The following is a 24,988-nucleotide window of genomic DNA, read 5'->3' on the forward strand; positions in this document are numbered from 1 at the left end:
GAAAATAGGTACGGTACATTATTTTGACAATCCTGTCCTTTAAATATTAAAGCCCCTTGCTTCCGGTGACTCCCCCTCCCACTTCCTGTAAACAAAGCAAACGTCAGTGCTGTTTTCGCTCGCCCTGTGTTTGTGCTGTGTTCAGAGAAGGAACTTCGGTTCTGGACGATGGCTCAATCCGGTTTGGTTCTGGACAAGGACCAGTTCAACTGCTCGATATGTCTGGACGTGCTGAAGGAGCCTGTGACCATTCCCTGCGGACACAGCTACTGCTTGGTCTGCATCCAAAACTACTGGGACCAGGACGACTATCTGGGGAGCTATGTCTGCCCGCAGTGCCGTCACACCTCCAGCCCGCGGCCGGTGCTGGCCAGGAACACCATGCTGGCCGACGTGGTGGAGAAATTCAAGAAGAACGGTCTCCAAGAGGCCACGACGGACTCGAACCAAAGTTTCGCCGAGGCAGGCGACGTGCAGTGCGACGTGTGCACCGGGAGGAAAAACAAGGCTGTCAAGTCGTGTCTGGTGTGTTTGGCCTCGTACTGTGACGTTCACGTCCAGCCCCACTACGAGTCTGTCGCCTTCAAGAAACACAGGCTGGTGTCTGCGTCCAAGAAGCTGCAGGAGACGATCTGTCCGCGACACGACAAGCTGCTGGAGGTTTTCTGCCGCACTGACGGTCAGTGCATCTGTTACCTGTGTCTGACAGACGAACATAAAGGACACGACACGGTGCTGGCTGAGCAGGAGATACAGTACAAGCAGGTAAATGATTGATTAATCGACCTATTCAGTGTGTGTAGCGTCAAATCACAACATACATTATATTGCAAGACCAACATCTTATAGTATTATAGAGAGAAAGAGAAACCAAACAATTCGTCCAAGGAGCAGACATTTAAGTCTGCGGTGATGAAATAACTTTAAAGTATGTATGTATGTATGTACGATATTTCTGCCACTAGGGGGTCTCCCAGTTTAAACAATAACAAAAGACCTTGTTTGATGGGCTCAGGAAGTAGCGTGGGATCATGGTAATTGATGTCTTGTTTGTTCAGAAGTATCCATCTCGTTGTCCAAGTCACACTGGAACCACAGAGAAAGTCAGCAAAAATAAAATAACAGTGAAAACAGATTGGAATCATATGACTGATGTCACCTCCGAGTTGATCACATTCTAGTTGAGAAGTTGGGAAAATAATGGATGCAAATATATCTCAGGCTAGTCACTGTTGGCAACAATGCTCTACACAGGAGATTACATTTCCATGGATACAAATTGAATATGTGTACAGTTAAATTAATGTCGATCAAATTGAACAAAGTGCAACATGTTTTTTTCCCAGTGGAAAATCACCCTTTTTGCGTTGGAAATCTGAGTTGAGCTCAAAGTTCTCTTTATAATCCCAGAGGGGCACAGCCAGCAGTAACCAAGAATAAATAAAAAATAGACGTAAACGACGATGGTGACAAGAAGTTTGACCTTCCTTAAAGACAGGAAGGTCATTTAAAAGTCAGGGTGCTGATTGATCAGTCTAAAGGCAAGGAATCATGTGATTGATTCACTGTGAGGTGATCAGCTGCTAACATGTCAAAGCAGGAATGTGCTCTCATGTTGCTGTCGGGCCATGTTCATTAAACTGCTAAAAATCTTTCATGGGTTTATAAAACATAAACAAAATTACATAATCTCATACACTTAAAAGATTCTGATCATTTTCGACTTGATTTTAAAAGATATATCCTGCCTTCTCTAATTGCTACAGCGAATTCCTGAAGCACAATTCCCTTGAAGGTGAAGCAACGTAAGATTCATGTTTTCTTCATATTTTGCTCCAGACGCAGCTCAGTGACATGAAGAAAAACTCCCTGCTGCAGATTCAGCTCAGAGAAAAGGATGCTCAGGAGCTGAGACATGCCATTTTCTCTCTCACTGTAAGTGGTAACACTCTTTCTGTTTTAGACACAGCAGCAACCTTCCCTCTTCTTCTATATTATCTTCTATATTTTCTTGGAGCATGTCTTTTGTGACTGTAAAAACATCCGCCCACTAGCGCTACGCTCGGACGGTAGCCGATGAAAGCGACGCCGTCTTCACGGAACAGATTCGGTCAATGGAGCTGAAGCGCTTTGAAGTGAGAGAGCTGATCAAAGCCCAGGAGAAGATGGCCGTCAGCCAGGCTGAGCAGCTGCTGGGCAAGATCCAGAGGGAGATAGCGGAGCTGAAGAAGAGCGAGGCTGAACTGGACAAATTGTCCCAGGCTGAGGACCACATCCATTTCCTTCAGGTAACACACAACTCTTATTTGGGATTTCTGTAATTGGCGACTATTGGCGCATTTACACCGGCTCTCGCTTCACTATAGACTCAAACTTCCCTCCTTCTCTGTGTGTGTGTGCGTGCTTGTGATTGCAGGGCTGTCAGTCTCTCCATGCTCCACCTGTGCTGTCAGCTTTGCCTCCAGTCACCGTTGACCCCAACCTGACCTTTGGCCCAGTGATAACGGCTGTGTCAGATTTTAAAGGATTATTGCAAGATGTCTGCCAGGAAGGATTGGTCAGCATCTATGAAAGAGGTATCAGACTTGTGTTTTTTTTAAACTGAAACCACTTATTCTATCGTCTCTGTTAATGGAGTCATGCTCCTCTCTTTGATTGACAGTGAAGGACGTAGTGATCGTAGGTTCTCCTCATCATGTGACACAAGGAGACACTACGCAGTCTGGGGATATTAGTTCAGTCGCTGAAACAGAAGCAGCACCAGGTGAGGTCACACATTTGTAACTGTAAATATGGGACACGTGAGCAGCGTAACTCTGAAAGTAAACAAGTATTTTTCTAATAAAAATGTATAAAGATGGAAGAAGTTGTTAGATTTTGGTGGTGATTCAGAACTGGATCTGTAGTCAGGAGTGTGTCAACACTGTGGGAAGTCTAGTAGTTTGTATTTCTATATTGATAAGTGTAATAAGTGTATAGCAGTGCCATATTAATAATTCCTGTGCAGTGTAGGCTGCTGCCCCCATGTGGACCTTAACATACTGCACATGTTGGTTGTGAGAGAAGTTTTACATTTTCAAATGTGAAAATATGTAATTTTCTACCTATCCTCTATCTATGAAATAAATGATAATAATTGAAGGCTTTGGCAGGCCCCAGAAGAGTTTCAGTATTCAATATTGACTGAAACATTTGTAGGTTTGGCTGGAAACCAAACCTGTCCTCAGAAGAGCCTCTAAAATGCACACAACAATGCAATACATACATTTCAGCACAAATGAAGTTCAACAGGTCAAAGAAAGTTGTCATGAGGCAACTGAACTGTCTTAACTTTCATTAACAAAGGTCTTAAATCATTTAATCGCAAGGAGTAACAGTACCTATACCAAAGTTACTGTATGTGATTTCTATCAAAACAAGTACTATTGTTCCAGGTTTCTTTTCCAAAACATATTGTGCATATTTATTATTCTTTGACCACCATAACAAAACAGGAACCACATTAAATTTAAATTTGACGTGAAAGTTCTGCTGAAACCAAGTTTGTTTGTGTAAACACAACAAACCCCTCGCTCAACTTGTTTGGAGTTTGCCGAGTTTGCGCTTGTACACAGTGAACAGTGAGACTTTGCTGTGACAGCGACTTTGTTTTTCTCTTTTGTTTTTTTTGTTGTTGTAGTGATTCCTTCTCCTGGACTAGACTCCGCTCCAGTTAATCCTCTCAACCCATTCCTCCCACCAGGACCTGTCGCTCCCATGTTTTCCTTCACACCTTTTGGTAAGTGATCATAAATGACTACAAGCTCATGATATAGAAGCAAATGTGATTTTGACACAAATGTTATTATAATAATAATAGTAATAATAATAATGATAACTTAGATTAATAAAGCGCCTTTCACAAAGCCCAAGGTCACTGTACAATTGAGAACAAAGAAAACAGTCAGGTGGCAAAAGCTTGCTGGAACAAGTGTCGCTTCAACAGAGATTTAAAAGACTCCAGAGTTGGTGCCTGGCGAACAGCCAGAGGGAGTGAGGGTTGGAGCAGCGACACTGAAAGCCCTGTTGCCAAAGCTTTGCCTGCAGGTCCGGGGAACGGAGAGAAGACCTAGGTCAGCAGACCGCAGGTTCCGCGAGGGATGGTGCACATGGAGGAGGTCGGAGAGATAGTGTGGAGCGAGTGAATGGAGAGACTTGTAGCAAAGGAGGAGAAGCTTGAAGGTGATCCGGAACTTAACGGGGAGCCAGTGCAGTTGTTTCAGTGTGGGGGTGATGTGTTGCCAAGGTTTGGTCCGAGTGAGAACCCTAGCAGCAGAGTTCTGGACATGTTGGAGCCTATCCAGGGTTTTCTTCCAAACAGGACGGCATTACAGTAGTCCAGGCATGATGTAATGAAGGAATGGATGAGGGTCTCAGCGACAGAGTCAGTGAGCGATGGCCGGAGTCGAGAGATATTTTTGAGGTGAAAAAAAATGCAGATTTTGTGACAGATTTGATGTGTGTGTCGAATGATAGAGTGGAGTCCAGAATGACACCTAGGTTACGAACCTCCATAGACAGTGAAGTGGTAATGTCGTCAACAGAGGACCAGATCTCCCACCTTGTTGAGGAGAGACTTTTGGACCAACCACTATCAACTCTGTCTTCCGGCTGTTTAGTTGGAGCAGGTTAGAGGTCAGCCAAGATTTAATTTCCTTTAAACAGTTGAGGAGTGATTGTATCATTGGCATAGCAGTGGAAGTTTAGACCATGGGGACGAATAATCTGTCCAAGCAGGAGCATGTATATGGAGAAGAGGAGAGGGCCGAGGACAGAACCTTGTGGAACACCGTGGTTGACTGGGGCGGGGTGGGAGCATGAACCATGAATGGAGACAAATTGTTTCCTGTCGGAGAGGTAGGAGTGGAACCAGGACAGAGCAGTATTGTTGAGTCCAAGGTGAGTGGAAAGGCGCTTCAGCAGAATAGAGTGGGAATCCATGTCGAAGGCTGTGGTGAGATCCAGCAAGACCAGGATGTTGATGTAACCACAGTTGGCAGCCATCATAAGATCATTAGTGATCTTAACCAGGGCAGTTTCGGTGCTATGGTGGGTCCTGTAGGCAGATTGGAATGTTTCGTAGAGCTCATTGGTGGACATGTGGTGATGGAGCTGGGCAGCAACTACTCTTTCGAGGATCTTGCTGAGAAACAGGAGGTTGGAAATTGGCCAGTAGTTATTGAGGTCGGCAGGGTCCAACCCTGCTCTTTTCAGGATGGGGTTAACAGAGGCAGTTTTCAGGCTGATGGGTACAGTACCGAGTTGGAGAGATTAATTAACCATGTCTTGAATGTGGCAGCAGACGGAGGGAAGGCAGGCTTTGACCAAAGCCGTGGGCATAGGATCAAGAGAGCATGTGGAGGCCTTCGCCTTGGAGACGCTGCTGGTGGACAGACTCAACCTTAGCCTGAAAAAAGTCCTGGAACTTGAAGCAAGTCAGGTATGAGTCAGCAGGAGAGTGGGGGGCAGTACGGGTGGAAAGCAGTCTGGTGATGGTGGAGAATAATGACCTGGGGTGGTTTTGCTGGGACTTGACAACAGTAGAGTAGTAGTCAGTCCTAGCCAGGGAGAGAGCATCCTTGAAGGAGCTGACACAGTCTTTGAAAGCCAGCCGTGTGGACAGTGAAGCCAGTTTTTCTGTAAAGCCTCTCTAGCCGCCGAACAGTGGCTTTCATGGAACGAAGTTCAGTGGTGAACCAAGGTGCAGGACGAGTGAAAGAAACAGTCAGGACTTTCAAAGGGGCAAGGGAGTCCAGGCTGCAGGATAAGGCGGCATTGTAGCAGGCGACCATGTCCTCAAGCGAGGAATCTGAGTCCAAGTGTTCGTCTATCAGACTGGACAATGCCGGTGCACTGACAGCCTTGATATTCCTGAAAGTAATGGTTCGCCTGGGTCGCTTCCTAGGCACGTGAGCAGGAACATTGAAAGTGATTGCATGGTGGTCGGTAACAGCTAGGTCCATGCACTGAAGGTTGGTGAGAGGGAAGCCAGTTGAGCAAACCAGATCAAGTGTGTGACCCTTGCTGTGGGTGGGACCCTGTACATGCTGCACAAAGTTGAAACAATCCAGCAGAAACCCGGAGGCACATTTGCAGTTGCCGGAGTCCACATGAATGTTAAAGTCCCCCAGCGAGAGTGTGGATGTGGACATAGCACAGACAGGTGTAACACGGCACAATGGGCGGAGCCATCTACTGCGCACATGGAGTTTGTTGTGATGAGGACACACAGAACTCGGGCTTCTGTAGATCCACAAGGGGAATTTACGCAAACTGCAACTCTGGTGGGACTCAAACCCCACAACCTTTTCAATCGCTTCACTTTAGGAAGTATCAGATGTGCCTTTATTATTAAAACCCTTTTGAATCAGGGCTGCAGCTAACAATTATTTCCATAATCGATTTGTCCCTCGATTAATCAACTCATCGTTTGGTCCATAAAATGTCTGAAAATGTTGATCAGTGTCAAACCTGGAAATGATGACATTCTAAAATGTCTTTGTTTTGTCCTCAAACTCAAATGATTCGGTTGGAATGATTTCTTTGTTTAGATGGCGCAAAGAAACCAGAAAATGTTCACATTTAAGAAAACTTATTTTAATTCTTTAAAAGAACAACACTCAAAATAGTTGACAATTAATTTAGTAATCGATTAATTAATTAATTAGTAATCAGTCCAATTTGAATGGGTATTATCTTGTTTACGTGCAGTTTTCTTATTCAGGCGCCTGAATTTGAAATGGCAGCATATAATGTGGCATAATGGCAAGGAAAAGTGTTGATATACCATCTGTTCTTATTGGCCAGTACAGATCATATTGAGCCGTTGCTACCAAATCATTTATGAGCTTTTCAACGTGTTGTCTCAGCACTGACGTGTTTCTGTCGCTTCAGGACGCTGTAACTAAACGTTTTCACTTGTGTCTGTTCAGGAGCCAAACTGTGTACGGGATCGAGGTCGAGGCAAGTTCAGCGACGCTGTCACTCCAGGAGGAAATAGACTTCTACTGTATCACGACTTCACTCACACACTTGACATGGGACTGAACGCCATCACACATGACCTGCTCTCACACACATAAACTCCTCTTTTCCACGTTACTTTTAATTGTTTTTTTTAATTTGATCTGTGTTAAAGAGCAAAGGGTTGGGGGTTAGGAAAGTGATGACGGTGGACTCACGGTGTCTTTATTCCAGTACTTTTAAAGAAAAAAAGGTTCAAATGTCTTTTGGTTCTTCTGCTGCTTCTTCTTCTTTATTTATTATTGTTAACATAATAACAATAATAATAATAATAATAATAACAATAATAATAATACTGTGTGTTTTTATTTATATTTTCCTTTTAAAAAACAAGCAATTCTTCATTATAATAGATTGTGATTGATGTGTTGATATTAAAAAAGCAAACTGTGTGTACAGACTCCCATGTTGTCAACTGTGGTGTTTATTTGCACGTCCTCAGCGCTCTTTTACTCCACCGTGTTCTCTGTGTATGTGTATGTGTGTGTGTGTGTGAGACAGGTTGACTCCACACAAACAAAACAGGCCCAGGCTGACGCATGTGATTTAAATGTGCCCTGTGCACTCAAGAGGAGAGAGCTAAGGTTGCACATCGCTTCACCTGGGACTGCCCACTCTGTGCTGTTCCACAGGCTGTGATTGGAGGCGTTCAGGTGCAGCAGGAGCGAAACCTGAGAAGCTGCGATCAGCTCACCTGTGAGCCACGCCCATCTTTGTCTCCTTGCAGTTTGTGTTGCGTTGGCGTGCGACAGAGATGGCAGCGGCAACTATTTCTGTCGAGCAGGACCAGTTCTGTTGCTCGGTGTGCCTGGAGATTTTGAGGGACCCGGTGACGATTCCCTGCGGACACAGTTACTGCCTGGACTGCATCGAGGATTACTGGAACACAGCTAAGCAGAAGAACCACTACAGCTGCCCTCAGTGCAGGCAGGTGTTCAACCCGCGACCTCTGCTGAGTAGAAACACAGTCCTGGGTGAAGTGGTGGAAAAGTTTCAGCAGAGTGAATCCTCTCTAGTCGCAGCCCAGCCCTCACTGGCCAAACCGGAGGAGGACGACGTGAAGTGCGGTGTTTGCAAAGGGAGGAAGAGCAGAGCGGTGAAGTCCTGCCTGGTGTGTGTGGAGTCTTTCTGCGCGGCTCACCTGAGAGTGCACGAGGAACGCTTCCGCGGGAAGACGCACAGACTGATCCCAGCGTCGGGTCGGCTGAGGGAGAAGTTGTGTCCGCACCATGACAAACTCATGCGGCTGTTCTGTCGCACGGACCAGCACAGTGTTTGCTCTCAGTGTGTCCGAGAGAGACACAAGGGCCATGACGCAGTCTCTGCGGCACACGAGAGAACGACGCAACAGGTGTGTGTTCAAACTTCACCACAAATGATTCTCATGTGCGTTCATCCCACACACTTTGGCAGTTTCTGCTGCCGACTATCTACAGCAGAGATTAAACTGACTTATACACATTATGTACAAAAATAAGGATTTAAATGAGCATTTTTGTATGGATCTGCTCAATAACTGGTGACACACATGAGCTATAATGTTGCATTCTATTACAGAGAGTGACGTGTGTTGAATAAGCTGTTGGCAGTTTGTGTTTTCAGTGTTAACACGGCTTTAAAATCAACTGCATTTTTTTTTACAGTGCACATAACAGGCAGTTGTTATATGATGCTTTACAAAAATGTATTAAGTAAAATGTTCATCTATAGCGTTTAACCTAGTTATGGACTGTAGGCTCAAACCGTGGCTTTATTTTGAGTCGTCAAAATTGTGTAAAACAAACAAACACAGATGGAAAGTGGAAGTGGGAAAAAAATAGGAGTAGGAAGAAGCAATTTTTTTTTAATCCGACACCACCTTTACTATTTAAGAATTTATGATCACAAGTTGACTCCTTACATGTATAATATGATATGTGATCTAAACAAAATGCGTAAAGTAAATAAATAATGTGTGAGATCCATCAAAGCTCCTCTTCCTGATGAAAACCATGTCAGTTCCACAGCTTTCAGCAATAAAACACTAACTTACTACTTCATCCACACTGCGTGGATAGAGAATCTGCAAACCAGATTATTTTATATGGATTAATGTTTGTCGCTTTGACTCTAGTCTACATATCTTTACAATAAGGTACAAAAAAAGGTTAACAAATCGTCAAGTAAATATTAGGTAATGATGAACTAATATGGTTACTGGTTTGAACTATTATTATATTAAGCTAATATTGTTAGTCATTAGTGAATGTTTAATATTTAACAGTTTGTTTATAATCAGTTAATCATTCACTAATGGTTTTGTGTACCTTTTATTACGTGTTACTGAAACCTTTTTTCAGTCACTTTATGCAATTATCTGGAAAAAAATGTCTAAAAAAAATAAACCGGTTGTGTTTAAGAAAACAAGAACTGAAGCCTTTATTTTCTCCAAGTTATTTAAATTACTCCTTTAAATCCAACCCAACTTTATATATAAAGCACTTTAAAAAAAAGGTAAAATAAAATGATTCAAATATAAAAACACCAGACCTAATAGATCCAGTTCATATTTTCTCATTTTAATGTTTTAATTTTGGCTGTTTTTGTCTCTTATGCTTTAATTGTGAACTATAGTGTCCGAAAAAAATATTATTACAATTTGTTTTTGGGATATTTACAAGCATGTCTGGTGACTAAAGATAAAAGACGAGACTAATGGAAAAGGATTCAGAATTTCAAATGTTGAATCTGGTGTGAAATGGTTGTTTTGTTCACAGGCCGAAGGCTGCATATCTGCAATTTTCTTTTTTAAAGGCCAAACTTTCCGTCCTGAAAGTGAACTGTGAAAAACTAAATTGGACAGAGCAGCCTCAGGGACTGACCTGTGTCACACATTTCATTTCTTCCTGCATCCTCACAGAAAAAACTCCAAGAGTCCTCTTTGAAGTCTGTCCTGAAATTGAAGGAGACGGAGAAGGAGCTGAGGTACATAATCAGATACATTAAGGTGAGCACACGCACTTCCAATACAAGAGCCTCCGATACAAGTGTGCGGAATTCAAAGTGGGACGCGTGTGATGATAAAAGTGTTATCTTTTTCCCCCTCAGCACGCCACAGAGGCGGCGGTGGAGGAGAGCGAGAGGATTTTCTCCAGGCTCATCCGCTCCTTAGAGAAGCAGAGCAGCGAGGTGACGGAGCTGATCCGGGTCCAGGAGAGAGCAGCTGTCAGTCAGACCGAGGAGCGGCTGGAGAAGGTGCAGAGGGAGATGGTGGAGCTGAGGAGGACCGAGACCGAGCTGGAGAAGCTCTGTCACAATGACGATCACATCCACTTCCTCCAGGTACGAAACCAAAGTCTCGTCCGGGGGCAAAGACCCGGATTTAGAATTTTTTTAATACAACAACAACGTTTGACATATTGAAATCTGAACCATCAGTGATGGGATATAAAAGGTTGTAGTCTGAATTTATTTTGCACTGACCCTTTACAGCAGGGGCCTCAAACTCAGGGTCCTTCACTTAAAAGTGTAATAAAAACTGGCCCAAAGTGACCAACTATTATATAATATTTTTTATAATGATAAACAATAATAATAATGCATTTAATTATATATATACGTGTTTGTTGTTTTAATTACAATTGTCTACATGTTATTTTTATTATTTACAGATTCATTTTGCATCATAAATATTTTTTTTTTGTGAACTTTATATCAAAACAAACACTTTACTTTGAAATGCTGAGCAATATCGTCCTATTTAAAATGCAACATGACGATGGATTATCAAGAGGTCGTTTTGAGTTTACAGAGCCGCCATTATTGGCAAGTTTTAGCAGGAAATACAAAAGCCCCCTTTTCCACCGACATATCCAGGAACTTTTTTAATTAACTGTGCAGTTTAGGTTTCCACCTCAAAGTTCCCGGAACATTTATTCAAATTAGGCTGATGACTAAGTGACATGAGGGGGAAACTGCACCACCAGTCCAGTAGGTGGCGGTAAAACGTTGTGACTTCATGAAATGCGTCTGACAAGCAGCACTTTAATAATAACGCCCCCTTTCGCTCTGTTGTTCCTCTTGTTTTTACTACATCGCAGATAAAATTGTGCAGGAAAAAAAAGCATTTACGAATGTGTGAAGGGAACATCTTAAAATGTTTCTTAGAGGCATCAGCGAACTAAGTCCCTCACCAACAGGGGGGCCCCGTAGATCATGTCATCTTTTATTTTATTGTTTGTGCATAACAATAATAACATTACCTAAAATAAGTCATAGTTAAAAAAACGTACGAGGCTACATAATCAGTACAACTCTATGCATTGTGCCATTTTGAATACGAAGTGAAAATCAACACAAGACCATTCTTATTCTGAGATTGTTACTATTTAAGATTAAAGCAATAATATTAAATTTCGCTTGTGGCCCCATGGAGGCTCAGACCCTGAGGCCCTGGTGTCACTGATCACATGAATAATCATAAGTGGGTTCATGTGAGCTCAGCACAGTGTGACGATGAATATCTGCAACGTATCCCCTGAAACCGATGACTAGTGGCGCCATAATTAATTAGATTATTTACACCTGTGGTTTTTCCTACAGTCAAAAGTCCACTGAACTAAGTCAAACACAAAGTGATCTACAAACAAAGACAGCGATGAAAGTCGTAACACACACGTGTTTGTGTGTGTTATGTGATCTGTGTATTGTTGATTCATTTCATTTTCTGCTCCACTGCCCTGTGTCTACACTGAGCCCAGGATAATAGTTTTAAACAAGCCAAGGGAAAGAACCCTGCTTTATTTTGGCAATATCTAGATATCTATATGCCTGAGCCACACTGATAGAAAATGCATGGGGATTAAGGAAGAGAATATTGTATTTAATTTAATGCTACGTGATCATCTGTGTATCCTGTTTGTGGCGTCTTATAAGCTCTTAAACAACGACTCAATTATTAATCCATAATTTATTTTATTCATCGATTTAATCGGCGAGTGTTTGCTGGTTTTTCAGCTTCTCAATTGTGAATATTTTCTGGTTTTCTTTGCTCCGTATAACAAAGAAACCATTATAACGGACTCATATTTGGTTTGTGGCCAAAGACATTTGAGAACATCATCATTCCCCGGTTTGAAAAACACTGATTAACACTATTTAATGTGATCATTGTTTCCGGCAGAAGTGCAAGTCTTTGCATTTCCCCACAAAGACGGTGGAGATGCCCAGTGTGGACACACTTCCATATTTAATGTACAAAACCATGAGGGAAGGCCTGGCTGACGTGAAGGACAGTGTGGATGAAATATTCCAAAAAGAATTCAACAGAGTCTCCGAAAAAGGTACGCCTGTGCGTCACTTCTACCCTATTGTTTTATTTTATTAACAGATAAAAATCTATTCTGTCATTTTTGGTTGCATTTCAGTGATTTCACTGAAGGAGAGCAGCAATCATGGCTCCTCTGAAAAGACCAAAGGTATTTACTTTTCTTTTTGTGTGTGTGTGCGTTATAATTTTGCTCCTAGTTAATTGTTGGTCAATTCTTATATTCAGCAGTTAAAAGTGTGGACATCCCATACAACACGGAACCAAAGACCAGAGGCGACTTCTTACAGTGTGAGTGCAATTGTTTCATAAGTGAATATTGAACACTATTAAAAGATTTAGTGCACGATACACAGAACCAAGAAGAGTTTGGTCAAATGAAGAATAAACTTTGAATCATTATGATGCTGCCGTGTTTGTTTGATTCACATTCTATTACAGAGTCGTATGGAAGCCCATTTCTGCCAGTTAAAAAAAAAAGAGTTAAAACTAAGTCGAAATTGAGATTTATAATTTCGACTTACTTTGAGGATATTTTTATTATCAAGGCTAAATTGTATCTCTTTTTTCTGACAGCAATGGGTTTCCATAGAGTCGGATTAAATTTGACCATCTTTTTTTTTTAGATTTTTTCAGATCTTTTACTTAAAACTTGACCGAAACACAGTAAGTAGGTGTAGGGCAGTGTATTTTCTATTAACGAAGTTAACAACGTCCTGTTGTTGAGGGAATGAGACATTTATTTTATAAGTGGCAAAATCTTTTCCAAGTCACTGTTGTATGAATATTTAAATTCAGGAATCATAAAAAGGTTAAGCTGTGGAACGGTTGTACTTTTTGATCTCTTTTCAGATTACAACGACATAACCTTTGACCCGAACACAGCCAATCCTTATTTGTGCTTCTCCGACGGCCTGAGGGGCGTGACCACACGCTCAGAGCCACAGCCCTACCCCGAGCACCCGGACCGCTTCACCAGCTGGGCCCAGGTGCTGTGCAGAGCCGGCATGGCCGGACGCTGTTACTGGGAGGTAGAGTGGACAGGAAACGGAGGGGCTTCCATGGGCGTCTGCTACAAAAACATGAGCAGGAGTGGAGGAGGCAGCGACAGCAAACTGGGGCACAACTCCAAATCCTGGAGCCTGGACTGTTCCAACTCGCTCTCTTCATTTCAGCACAACAAGGAGAGTGTGGGCATCCCAGGTCCCAGCTACAGCAGGGTAGGAGTGTACCTGGACTTTAGAGGTGGAACTTTAACCTTCTATGGCGTCTCTGACACCATGGTGTTACTTCATAAAGTCAAAACTACGTTCACACAGCCTTTATACCCGGGGTTTTGGATTGGATTAAGTTCAAGTTTGAAGCTCATTTCTCATTAAACTTTGTCAAAAGCATTTTACAGTAAACCTAACCTTGTAAATAAGACATTTCACTCAGAGTAATGAAACTGAAAGATATGCGTGTGCTCAAATCTTTGATTTATTAAACCTGGAAGTGAGGAGCAGAACTGTGGGGCTTAGATCTTGTTGAAGGCAGCTACATCTACACTCTGGACCTGCAGAGGAAAGAAAAACTAAGTCAACATGTGCATGTGAAATTATGCTAATATGATGTAATTTATCAAACTGTTATTTAAAAATCAAATAAAGGCTTTTAATGTCAAACATTTGACTTTGGTTGTGATAATTTAGAGACACCGATTTTAAAAAAAAAAAAAAAAAAAAAAGAGCAACTATGACTTACAAAGTCCTCAAACTTGGTGATCTCCTCCTCCAGGATGTCTGTGCCGACTTTGTCATCCTCGACCACACAGTTGATCTGCAGCTTCTTGATGCCATAGCCCACGGGCACCAGCTTGGACGCTCCCCACAGAAGCCCGTCCATCTGCACCGAGCGCACATACTCCTCCAGCTTTGCCATGTCCGTCTCGTCGTCCCACTGAGACGAAACAGAAAGATGTTCATAGACATGTTTCGCAGCAAGAGAAGAGTAACTTGAATTGAAAGAATGACTAAGCTCAGGTTTCCTCTGATACGTACAGGTTTCACATCCAACACGATGGAGGACTTGGCAATGAGGGTGGGTTTCTTGGCCTTCTTTGCAGCATAGGCCTCCAGGCGCTCCTGCTTGAGGCGCTCTGCCTCCTCGTTGTCTTCGTCACTGCCGAACAAGTCAATGTCGTCGTCGTCGTCCTCATCGTCACCATTTTCTACTTTCACCTCTTTGGCTATTGTAGCCTGGACTGGTGCAGCCTGCGCAAAAGAATAGGAAAAGAAAAACCCATGAGCTGTTCATAATAGCGGAGTGCACAGAACTAGAATCTGTTCCCATGCCCAGCCCACCAGGTTTTCAGAATATTCAGGCCTGAACCCGAATCAATGACAACTTGTTGTTAATGTTGCAGACGTTAAATAGGTAGAGTCTGAGTAATTGGCCAGGTTTGTTTTCACTTATACTTGCAACTAACGATTATTTTGTCGATTTATCGTTTGCTCCATAAAATATCAGAAAACCTTAAAAATGTTGATCGGCGTTCTCAAATGTCTTGTTTTGTCCACAAACCAAAATGATTCACTTTTGATGATTTCTTTGTTATCCAGAGTAAAGGAATGAAGAAAATATTCACATTTAAGAAGCTTAAACAATGAGAAATCTTGTTTTAGTCATGAAAAAAGCTTCAAACCGATTAATGGATTATCAAAATAGTTGTTGATTAATTTAATAATCGATTAATTGTTTCAGCTCTACTTGACTGCACAATTTAAACATTGTAATATAAAATGGCTCAATGGATATGTGAAAGGGAGAAACCCAAGAAATTACACAACAGGTGTCAATCAATTATTAACATCAAGTCACTAAAATGTCATAGTTTAGTATGTCGTCCAACATTTGACAAAAAAGTCATAGGTATGTCGTCCTAAATTTGAAAAAAAAAGTCATAGGTTAGTATGTCATCCAAGTGGAAAGGGAACTAGGCTTATAACCGGAGGGTCGTCGGTTCAAATCCCCACCCGGCCAAAAAGGGCTGGGGTACTACCCAACCCCCCAATGCTCCCCGGGCGCTACTCAGTGTGGCAGCCCACTGCTCCTAATTCTAGGATGGGTCAAATGCAGAGGAATACTTTCCCTAAGGGGATTAATAAAATAAAATTCTTAAAATATGACCAAAATGTCATACTTTAGTATGTCATCCTAAATTTGAAATAAAAGTCATAGGTTAGTATGTCGCCCAAAATGTCATAATTTAGTGTCGTCCAAAATGTCACATACTAAACTATACCATTTAGGTCACATTTTGGACGACATACTAAACTAAGACATTTTTTCAAATTTTGGACGACATACTAGACGTTTTTGAGTGATTTTGGACGACATACTATACTATGACTTCTTTGAGTGATTTTGGACGACATAGTATACTATGACTTCTTTGAGGGATTTTGGACGACATAGTATACAATGACTTCATTGAGTGATTTTGGACGACATAGTATACTATGACTTTTTTGACCCATTTTGGACGACATACTATACTATGACTTTTTTGACCCATTTTGTACGACATACTATACTATGACTTTTTTGAATGATTTTGGACGACATACTATGACTTTTTTTTACCGATTTTGGACGACATACTATACTATGACTTTTTTGAGTGATTTTGGACGACATACTATACTATGACTTTTTTGACCCATTTTGTATGACATACTATACTATGACTTTAGTGAGTGATTTTGGACGACATACTATGACTTTTTTTTACCCATTTTGGACGACATACTATACTATGACTTTTTTGAGTGCTTTTGGACGACATACTATACTATGACTTTTTTGACCCATTTTGGACGACATACTATACTATCACTTTTTTGACCCATTTTGTACGACATACTATACTATGACTTTTTTGAGTGATTTTGGACGACATACTATGACTTTTTTTTACCCATTTTGGACGACATACTATACTATGACTTTTTTGAGTGCTTTTGGACGACAAACTATACCATGAGTTTTTTGACCCATTTTGCACGACATACTATACTATGACTTTTTTGACCCATTTTGGACGACATACTATACTATGACTTTTTTGACCCATTTTGGACGACATACTATACTAGGACTTTTTTGAGTGCTTTTGGACGACATACTATACTATGACTTTTTTGAGTGATTTTGGATGACATACTATCCTATGACTTTTTCAAATTTTGGACAACATACTAATCTATGACATTTTTGTCAAATTTTTGACTACATACTAAACTGACATTTTGGTCACATTTGGACGTTTCAAACAGTTATACGTGTATTGTACCAACTTATAGAATAGAATAAGTTTTTATTGTCCACCAGGGTGGAACATTTTCTTTCTAGTTGACTCAACACAGGGAGGATTCATCACGTTACTGCAGTATTAAACTGCTGGGTGTTTAATAAACTGCCTTAACAGTGTGTGCTTTATGTAAACAAAAAAACACAAACTCTTGGTTATCTACCTTAACACAGGGCACAGCTGCTGTCGCAGGGGTTTTTTCCAGCACAGCTACTCTGGACTCCAACTTCAGCAGGGCTGCTCTCATACCCTCCACCACTGACGAGCAAAACAACAAAGTTAACTCAGAGTTACTCACCATAACAAGTGAGCAAAAGTGTGGAAAATAAACAAAAACAGACCTTTGTGCAGAGTTTGGTTCTCCAGCTCAAGGCTCTTCATGCGTGAAACCAGCTCCTGGTCTCCTCCTGCATGTGAGGATGACTGAGGAAAGATGAAGACTTAAAATCAGCCAAGCATCACACAGCAGACTGGGGGTGAAACTGAAATGTAGCGAAGCAGGTGCATTTGAGATCCAATCAAAGTCTGGGGGTAAAGCAGCAAGCCACAAAAAGTCACAATTTGGGGGGTTTGACAAAAAAAGAATAAAAGAGGCCATGCAAGGTCAAGAAGGAATCAACAAATGAAGTCACACAATGCAGATAAAAAAAAAAAAAAGTGTCACTTCCCTTCATCAATGTCAGCATTAGGGCTGCAACTATTAATCAATTAATAAACAATTACAAATTATTTTGTTAATCACCTGTTTGAGTGTGTTTTAATAATGAAATAAGTTCAAACATTTACAGATTCATCCATGTTGAAAAACCTTAGTTGCAGCCCCAGTCAGCATGCACATATTTGTACACAAACATTCAATTAGGAACCAAGGACTTCAGCCCCTTACCATGAATAAAATGAAAGAATTTCCATTTGAAAAAAAAACAACCAAAAAAAAACAATGTATTAGCTTCTGACTAGCTTATCAAAGACTGAAAGCAGGCAAACCGAACTGTTAATTATATAAATATGAAAAAATATGTCGCCAACATTTAAACTGAGGAAGGCTTTTGGATGAGACGTGAGACATCTTCAAGAACCTGACTGAAGTCCAAGTTGCCTTCATTTTTAGCACCTAAAGAATATATGAAAAACAAAACTTGATCCGGTCGGGTTGGTTAATGTTGACATTTGGAATGATAAGCTACCTTATTGTCAAAAAAAAATTTCAAGTTCAAAACTGGTAAGTTTTAGGATTTGATAAGTAGAGGTTTGTCTGAACAGTGTGAGGTCAGGCTGTTTCCCTGTGTCCAGTCTTTGAGGCAAGCAGTGGCAGACATTACAGTAGTTTCATGAATCATCTGTGAATAAAAATGATTTTACTATTACAACCACAACGCTTTAATTTACTGAAATTAAGCAAAATACCGATAAGCTCATAAACAAGATGCAGGCTGATGATGTGAAATCATGATGGTGGTGCAGGCAGCAGTGGGCACAGCCAGCACACTCAGCTGTCTGTCTGAGTCTTGCAGCATTCATTCAGCCAAACTGAATGTGGAGGACTTACATTTCTGTGCTGCCTCTTCTGCTGGCGCCCTTTGGCCTGATGCAGGGCCGTTTTCACCTGATGTACAGTGTTACAGGTAAGGGAGGAAAAAGAAAAGTAGTGGTTGTAGGAAAGACAGGACTCTACACATCGATCAGAGTCTTCAGTGACGTCATATGCATATTTATGTACTTTAATAATCAATGCACTCAAACAACAAAACATGAGTAGTGCCAAAACAGGAAACACGAACCAGCAGCTCTGCAGCACATAGCCTCAAGTCACTAATTAGGCTTTACATGGAGAAAGTAAAACAAATAACACTGGTGGTCTTATTTTCCTGCTCTGACCACTTTTTTCAGAAAAAAGGATTTCCCTATGGACACTTAGGGCAAAGTCAAGCATGAACATTTTACAGAAATTTAATATTGCCCATAAGTCTCAAGTGTAATCACTTTAAAATCAAAATAATTACTTTGGCTTTATGGAGGCCCCTTATCTTTTACCGTCATGTTCGTACAGCAGACTCAACAGACAAACCAGTCACAGCATGCAGTTTGTATAAGTGGAAGCTTAATACACAAGCAAAGGAGGACAAAGTGTCAATGAAAGCAAACTTAAAGGTTCATGTTCGTAAACAAGCCAAGGTGAAGTGTGAGATTAGCATGAAGCAACTGAGTGTAGCAAGCATCTACTCTCCTTGTATCAAGTGCATGGCTTACATTTATCACAATAACTTGTCTTTTCTGCTTGAATCTCAAGTCTCACTTTTAAATGATCATAGAGCTGATGCACACACACATCGCCATGTACAGTCCAATCAATATACAGAGACACCCCTTTGTATATTGGCTGTGGTCTGCAGCTCATTCATAATATAGTACTCACTCTGTCAAGGGACTGCTGGATTGTCTTTCGGGAATTAGCAATGTCCTGCAGGATGGCATTAGCATCTTTGTCCTACAGGCATGTGTGGGTGAAGCAGTGATGAGGTGGAAGCAATAAGGGGGGGAAAACACAAAGCAGTGTGCAGAACTGACGAGCGCAGGACGGCCCACACATACACTCAATAAGTAAGATGAGGCTTTTATAAAAGGATTTTAAAAGGTTTTTTTAAGGAAAATATCCTGTGAATTAAAGCATCTGGATGAGTCATTAAAAAGCTCTGGGTTATCAAGTTGTGTCTGATGTTGCAATATCAAGGTTAATCAAATTTTGGCAGCCGACACGAGAGGACATGATGACCTAAAGTCCACCTCTCATGGTGCAGTGGTCATTTGTCCTATTTCAGCAGGAAGAGACCTGAACCCTACAATCTTTACTGAAGCTACTTTCTGTTGACTACGCTACCGAGGAGCAGAAATGGCTGCCAGACTACCTGCCCCCTCTCAGTTGGCTGAGTCTCCTCTAAAGAAAGCGTCATGTTGACTTGCATGGAAATAGCTGCTGTGAGCCGTCGAGCGCCGTGACAGATGACGATGACACAACTGCTGCTGATACCAACAGGCCTGTGAGTGACAGGAACCTGTGCAGCCTCCGACTGAGAGCATGAGCTGAGGTGGTGTTTGGCCAGAAGTAGGAAAATAAGATCCAGAAATGTCTCCATTTCTGAGAATGCACATTTACATTTAATAAAGGTTTCGCACTGGTGCTGCAAATAAAACGTTGTACCTTCTGCTGTGGGGTGGAGGGACCATTGACTCCCTCGTAGAATCGCTTTTCCGCCTCATCGTAGTGGTGTTTTTCGAACCAGACACTCTCTGTGGCGAGGCACTGCAGTCCACTCATGTTGGTACTGAGAGGGCAAAATGAAGAGTTATGGATGAATGAAGATTCTGCAAAAACTGTTGACAGTTCTTTTCTCAATTAACAGTTATTTGCAGGAGTTAGAGTTGCAGTGACAGAAAATAAGCAACATCAATTGAATTCATTAGAAACAAAATTACAAGTTACATCATGCATCATCACAGATTAAAAACATGGGTGGAAAAGAGAGATTTGAATTATAATTTAATTTCTTATAAAACACAACCAGCAAGCTGACGCACACAAAAACAATCCATCACTTTCCACCTCTAATTTTGCTGATGTTTGCTTGAGCAGACAGGCGTCTACACTTTTATCAGTCAGTGAAACGGAGTTGCCAAGTCTGCAAAGTCTGGACTAGAGAACAAAACAATGCTCACTGCCCACAGGACAAAGCCCTCTGTGATTCCACAGGCCTGCCTAACCGTTAAAACTCACACTGGTAACAAACAAATGCAACACTGATATGCAATAAATGCTATTATTAGATTAGGTTTATGAGATGCCAAAACACCAAATGGCCATATACAAAACTCTTTAAAGAAATCCATTCCCCCACATGTTAATTATTGCGATAAGGCAGACATCCAGCAGCTGAATAATGTTGCAGGTAACAGCAGTGAAAGTTGGCTGGGGCATAGACCATATATAAAAATAGTGATCGTCTTTTGGCTGCAAAACACACTCCTGTTCTGGAGCCTCGAGGTTCACAGTTCGTGTCCAGCAACCAGGCGACACAAGCCGCCAATCACGCTGATGTCCACTCTTTCGTGCCATACTTCCCAGGCTCCACATTTCAAACCAGACACCTACATCTATTTTTGTATACAGTCTATGAATGTGGGTCAACTTTTGCTGAAGCCCCAAACATTAGCTTGTCAATGGACTGACGAGGGCACACATTCCCAAAAACCAACACTGCAAAATTATACACAATACACAAGTAAGCACAACTGAAACAGGCCAACAAAAATGCAGACAAGACAACAATTAAAAAATCATCATTGATTATAAACTGAAGACATACATCAAGTCCTAATTCCTTGTGTAAAAGGTGTCATACTTGTCCCTTCTGGGCCTGTTTTCCGTCTCAGAGAAGCCTCTCTTCCTCGGGAAAGGCCCCCTGCTGCCTTTTCTCCCCTGCTCGGTCTCAGATGAGGTGCGATTGCGGCCTCTACTAGACTGGCGGTGAGGGATACCAGAGGCCTTCACTGTGGTGACAGGGTGGCCGTGATCCTGCAACTGAGTGTTGGCGCGTCTAGAGTGGAAGGTCAAGGAGCCTCTGGTGTTTGGACTCCGTGGAGAGGAAGACAGTGGTCCGTTGTTATTGGAGGCGAGGCGACGTTGGTAGTTGCCCTCCACCTGCTCATAGGAGTTACGGTTGTACCAGACTCCGTCAACCTGGTGACTTGGGCTTTGGCCATAGGACTTGTTTGCCTCCATGGAGGAGCTCAGCCACTCTTCCTCAGCACCAGAGCTCTCTGACCGTGTACTACGCCGCAGCCTCCTAAACTGGATATTGTCTCCACTGATGATGCCTCTCTCCACAGTGGGAGCATTACCCTGCCTGAAGGCTGCCGCAGGTACGGCACGCTGAGGAGCTCCTCTTTGCTGATGGTTTGGCGAAGATTGATCCATTTTTTTTTTAGTTAAAGGGAGGTCTTCTCTACTCACGTACAAAGCAGGTTTACAGAGAGGGAACGGGGTGACAGCTGGAACCTGAAGCTGTTAGTTGAGTGTAAATTCAGAAGAAAATATCCCTCAAAACACACAGTCAATATGTGATGTCAATGCTGTCTTGAAGGAACAGAGGGATTTAAACTGCAGTTCTAACAAATCAACCAGAGAATGCAGAGAGGACTGTTTTAATACTTTCATGATGTGGATTATTGCCCACAGCGAGGGTGCATCTGTTCATTGACCAATCTCACATTGGACTTTCATAGAGCGCAGCCAAAACAAACAAGGCAAAATCTAATGTGGAAGTACTGGACATAAGGTTAATGATTCTTTCCTTACTATTATGGTATTCTAAACCAGTGTAGACCAATTATCAATGATTTAATTAAATTTTAGCAGTACATTTTCAACTTGAAACCCATTAGGTAAATAATGATGGAATAATTACTCACGGATCAGCTTTTCTTATGAAGGTGCCAGGCTGGCAGAACACAACGTCCAGAAGAAAGTAGAGCCCATAGACTTACTCGACTGCCACTAAAAACTTTAAGGACGTTTCGATCCGGCGTAAAAACCAGTCTGACTTGAGTAAGTAACACTAGTTCGAAATAGTGTCCTCAAATGTTTTTTTTTATGTGGTAATGGAGTAAGTGTGCGGGTTCTACCTCCTCCTGTGTGCTATAGGGCTAAACGATTTTGGTAATTTTAACATCATTATTCTTCTTTACATTCAAAAAGCATATTTAAAATGATTACTGTGCAACTCAACTCTTACTCAATATGCGTGACAATGTCTGGTTCCTCATTGTTTTGGCATGCTGAATGCTAATGTACACTACCTAAAGTGGAATATTAGTTTAAAAACATTTCATGGGTAGAAAAATAAAGATAACTGTACTGAAATGTATTGTTTTATGAAAGATAAGTCTGCAGCAATGTTTTCAAACAGGCAGGCTAAAACATCTAGTGCAAAAAAAAAAGCAATGCACTGGCCAAGCTGCCACTTTAGTAGGTTTAACCAACTTAAAAAGAAAGCAAGTTACAAAAAGAAATGTATTTCTTTAATTGCTTTGTCACTTACAAATTAACATCTATTTTTGTTAAATCATTTTACTTTGTTTTTCAATACTAAATTTGCCTAAACTGTACCCATCATAAATTGTTATAAAAAGTTGAATCAACACCTCTTAGCCAGAAGCAAATAACAGATACTTAACCATTCATGTTCATGAGGATATGATTCATTGCAAAGGTGTTATTAGTTTCAGCATGAAGCATCTGTCCTGCCATTACACCAAAACTGCAATAAACCAGTGCATGTAGTAGCTGAAAAGCAGCATCGCCATGAACACTCACCTTAGGTTAAAGGATTGGCAAGCTAATGTCCAACAGACAATTAGAGACCACACAGAAAAATATCAATAAAAAGGATTATTTTTGGTCCAAAATGGAAAAGAAAAAGTTTACAGTTTATATCACTGTTTCCCAAACTTTCTATTTGGGGACTGTTTTGGTTTTTTAAATAGAAAAGCACAACCCTAATTGCAATATAAATCATGACAAAATCAGATTAATGTAGAGACTAAATAACAGTAGTATGTGTAACCTCAAATATAATTTTGAAATAGTAAACACTAGACCCAAACATTTCATTAAAACTTAATTGTGTGCATTTTATGTCAAACCTATACATATAAATCTCAACCAAAAGTTTGGGAAATTCTGCACATTTGTTTGGGGATCCAAAAAGATCTCCTCGCGACCCATCTGTGGGTCCCGACCCAGTCTCTGGGAATTCACTTTATATCACAGATCAGATCACAGAGATGCAGAGAAGAATATGCACTTTACAACAATTACAATATGCACAATAAGGAAGCAAGTCATGTGCAACACCAAAACAGGGAAAAAAATAAAGTTTAAGTGGAGGGGAAAACTCTTGATTTGATGCATTACATTATACACGCACACAGTAGTTAAAGTGACATGAAGTTTTTTGACAGCCGCCGTCCAACTCGAAGTTAAGTTGAGCACGTGGCGCTTATAAATTACAAATTCACAACAGCTTGTGAGTTTTGCAAACAGTTACACATGATGTTGTGCCATGTCTTAAAACTACAACTTATGTATACTTACTATTAGTCTTTATTCGACGTTTTATGTCTCGGTGACCGTCCTTTGGCGTTGTGCCTCGCTCGTAATCCGACGGTAGAAGAGAGCTGGCATTACCGGGAAGCCTGTATTGTCCGGTGACAGAGGGGGGAGATATGCTACTTTCTTGACTACTTTAGCGTGGATTGTCGCGTTTTTATAACCCCCTACGAAAACAAAATAATCTTAACAACAAAAATAAAACAAATGACCGCCTATATATGCTTCAGATAAAACGTGAATCCATGTTTTGCTCCAGTTAACGTTGAACTTTGAAAGTGGTATGATCCATCTGGAGCAAATACTTCTTCTAATAATTTCCGGCAGGCTGTACACTAAGATGTGTAATGCTGCCCTCAACAGTTCGAAAAACGTAAATATATTATATTATATTATATCAAATGATATATTATATATTCTACTATACTATATTATATTATATTATATTATATTATATTATATTATATCATGTTATATCACATGATATATTATATTATATTATATTATATTATATTATATTATATCATATCATATCATATCATATCATATCATATCGAATTATATTATATCACATGATATATTATATTATATTAAAAACTGCTATTATCCACTGTTATACATATTTTACACAGCTCTGTGCTTCTGTCAGAGAAGCATAATGTTCATTTATCTAATTTTGCAGGTTAGTAGTTTTCAGCATTTTTTTTACTTTTTGTTGAGAGTACAGATTGTGCTATGACATAGAATGACGTTGTATTTCTCTTGTGTATCTGCATGTTTTGATTATGTGACAGTTGAAAATATCCACCCCTTTAATTTAAACTGCTCCAATTTTTAATGAGCCGTTGACCAGAACCTCACGCTACCAGCTCACAGCAAGAAAATCAGATCATTAGTTTTTTTGTAAGTGAATAAATCAATTGGTGAGTGGAATTAAGTTAGAAAAAAGAATTCAGTAAGATTGTTACTGATCGTTAAAAAAGATTGTTCACATAGTTAACATTGACCACTATCAAAGATCAAAACAGCAAAATAACAGTCCCACAATCCTACACAGGAGAGCAGACAAGAGAGTGAAAAAGTGGGGATTGAACCCTCAAAAACT

The 24,988-nt window shown here is 40.9% G+C and overlaps 2 protein-coding genes across 6 annotated transcripts; one reads left to right on the forward strand and one right to left on the reverse strand.

The window, feature by feature from the left end:
- Positions 1-65: 65 nt before the first annotated feature.
- Positions 66-14,031, forward strand: LOC131472622 (E3 ubiquitin/ISG15 ligase TRIM25-like). Its single transcript, XM_058649996.1, has 15 exons — positions 66-765; positions 1,840-1,935; positions 2,055-2,288; positions 2,417-2,576; positions 2,663-2,764; positions 3,680-3,778; positions 5,339-5,444; positions 6,909-7,048; positions 7,764-8,413; positions 9,962-10,048; positions 10,150-10,383; positions 12,224-12,383; positions 12,468-12,518; positions 12,596-12,658; positions 13,220-14,031. The coding sequence occupies exons 1-15, from the start codon at positions 169-171 to the stop codon at positions 13,744-13,746; spliced, it is 3,306 nt and encodes a 1,101-aa protein (XP_058505979.1). The 5' UTR covers positions 66-168; the 3' UTR covers positions 13,747-14,031.
- Positions 13,829-24,020, reverse strand: eef1da (eukaryotic translation elongation factor 1 delta a (guanine nucleotide exchange protein)). 5 transcript variants are annotated; one of them, XM_058626367.1, is made up of 11 exons: positions 23,869-23,950; positions 23,089-23,110; positions 21,116-21,777; positions 19,918-20,041; positions 19,135-19,206; positions 18,268-18,324; positions 17,060-17,141; positions 16,882-16,976; positions 14,407-14,619; positions 14,111-14,305; positions 13,829-13,922 (listed from the first exon to the last, which is right to left on the reverse strand). In XM_058626367.1, the coding sequence occupies exons 3-11, from the start codon at positions 21,688-21,690 to the stop codon at positions 13,884-13,886; spliced, it is 1,452 nt and encodes a 483-aa protein (XP_058482350.1). In that variant the 5' UTR covers positions 21,691-21,777; positions 23,089-23,110; positions 23,869-23,950; the 3' UTR covers positions 13,829-13,883. The 5 variants fall into 5 exon arrangements, with proteins under 5 accessions (XP_058482350.1, XP_058482351.1, XP_058482352.1 ...); XM_058626368.1 differs by lacking the exon at positions 23,089-23,110 and having other exon boundaries at positions 23,869-23,970; XM_058626369.1 differs by lacking the exon at positions 19,135-19,206 and having other exon boundaries at positions 23,869-23,949.
- Positions 24,021-24,988: the final 968 nt, after the last annotated feature.

Source organism: Solea solea, chromosome 1, assembly GCF_958295425.1.
Source record: "Solea solea chromosome 1, fSolSol10.1, whole genome shotgun sequence".
NCBI classification, from domain to species: Eukaryota; Metazoa; Chordata; class Actinopteri; order Pleuronectiformes; family Soleidae; genus Solea; species Solea solea.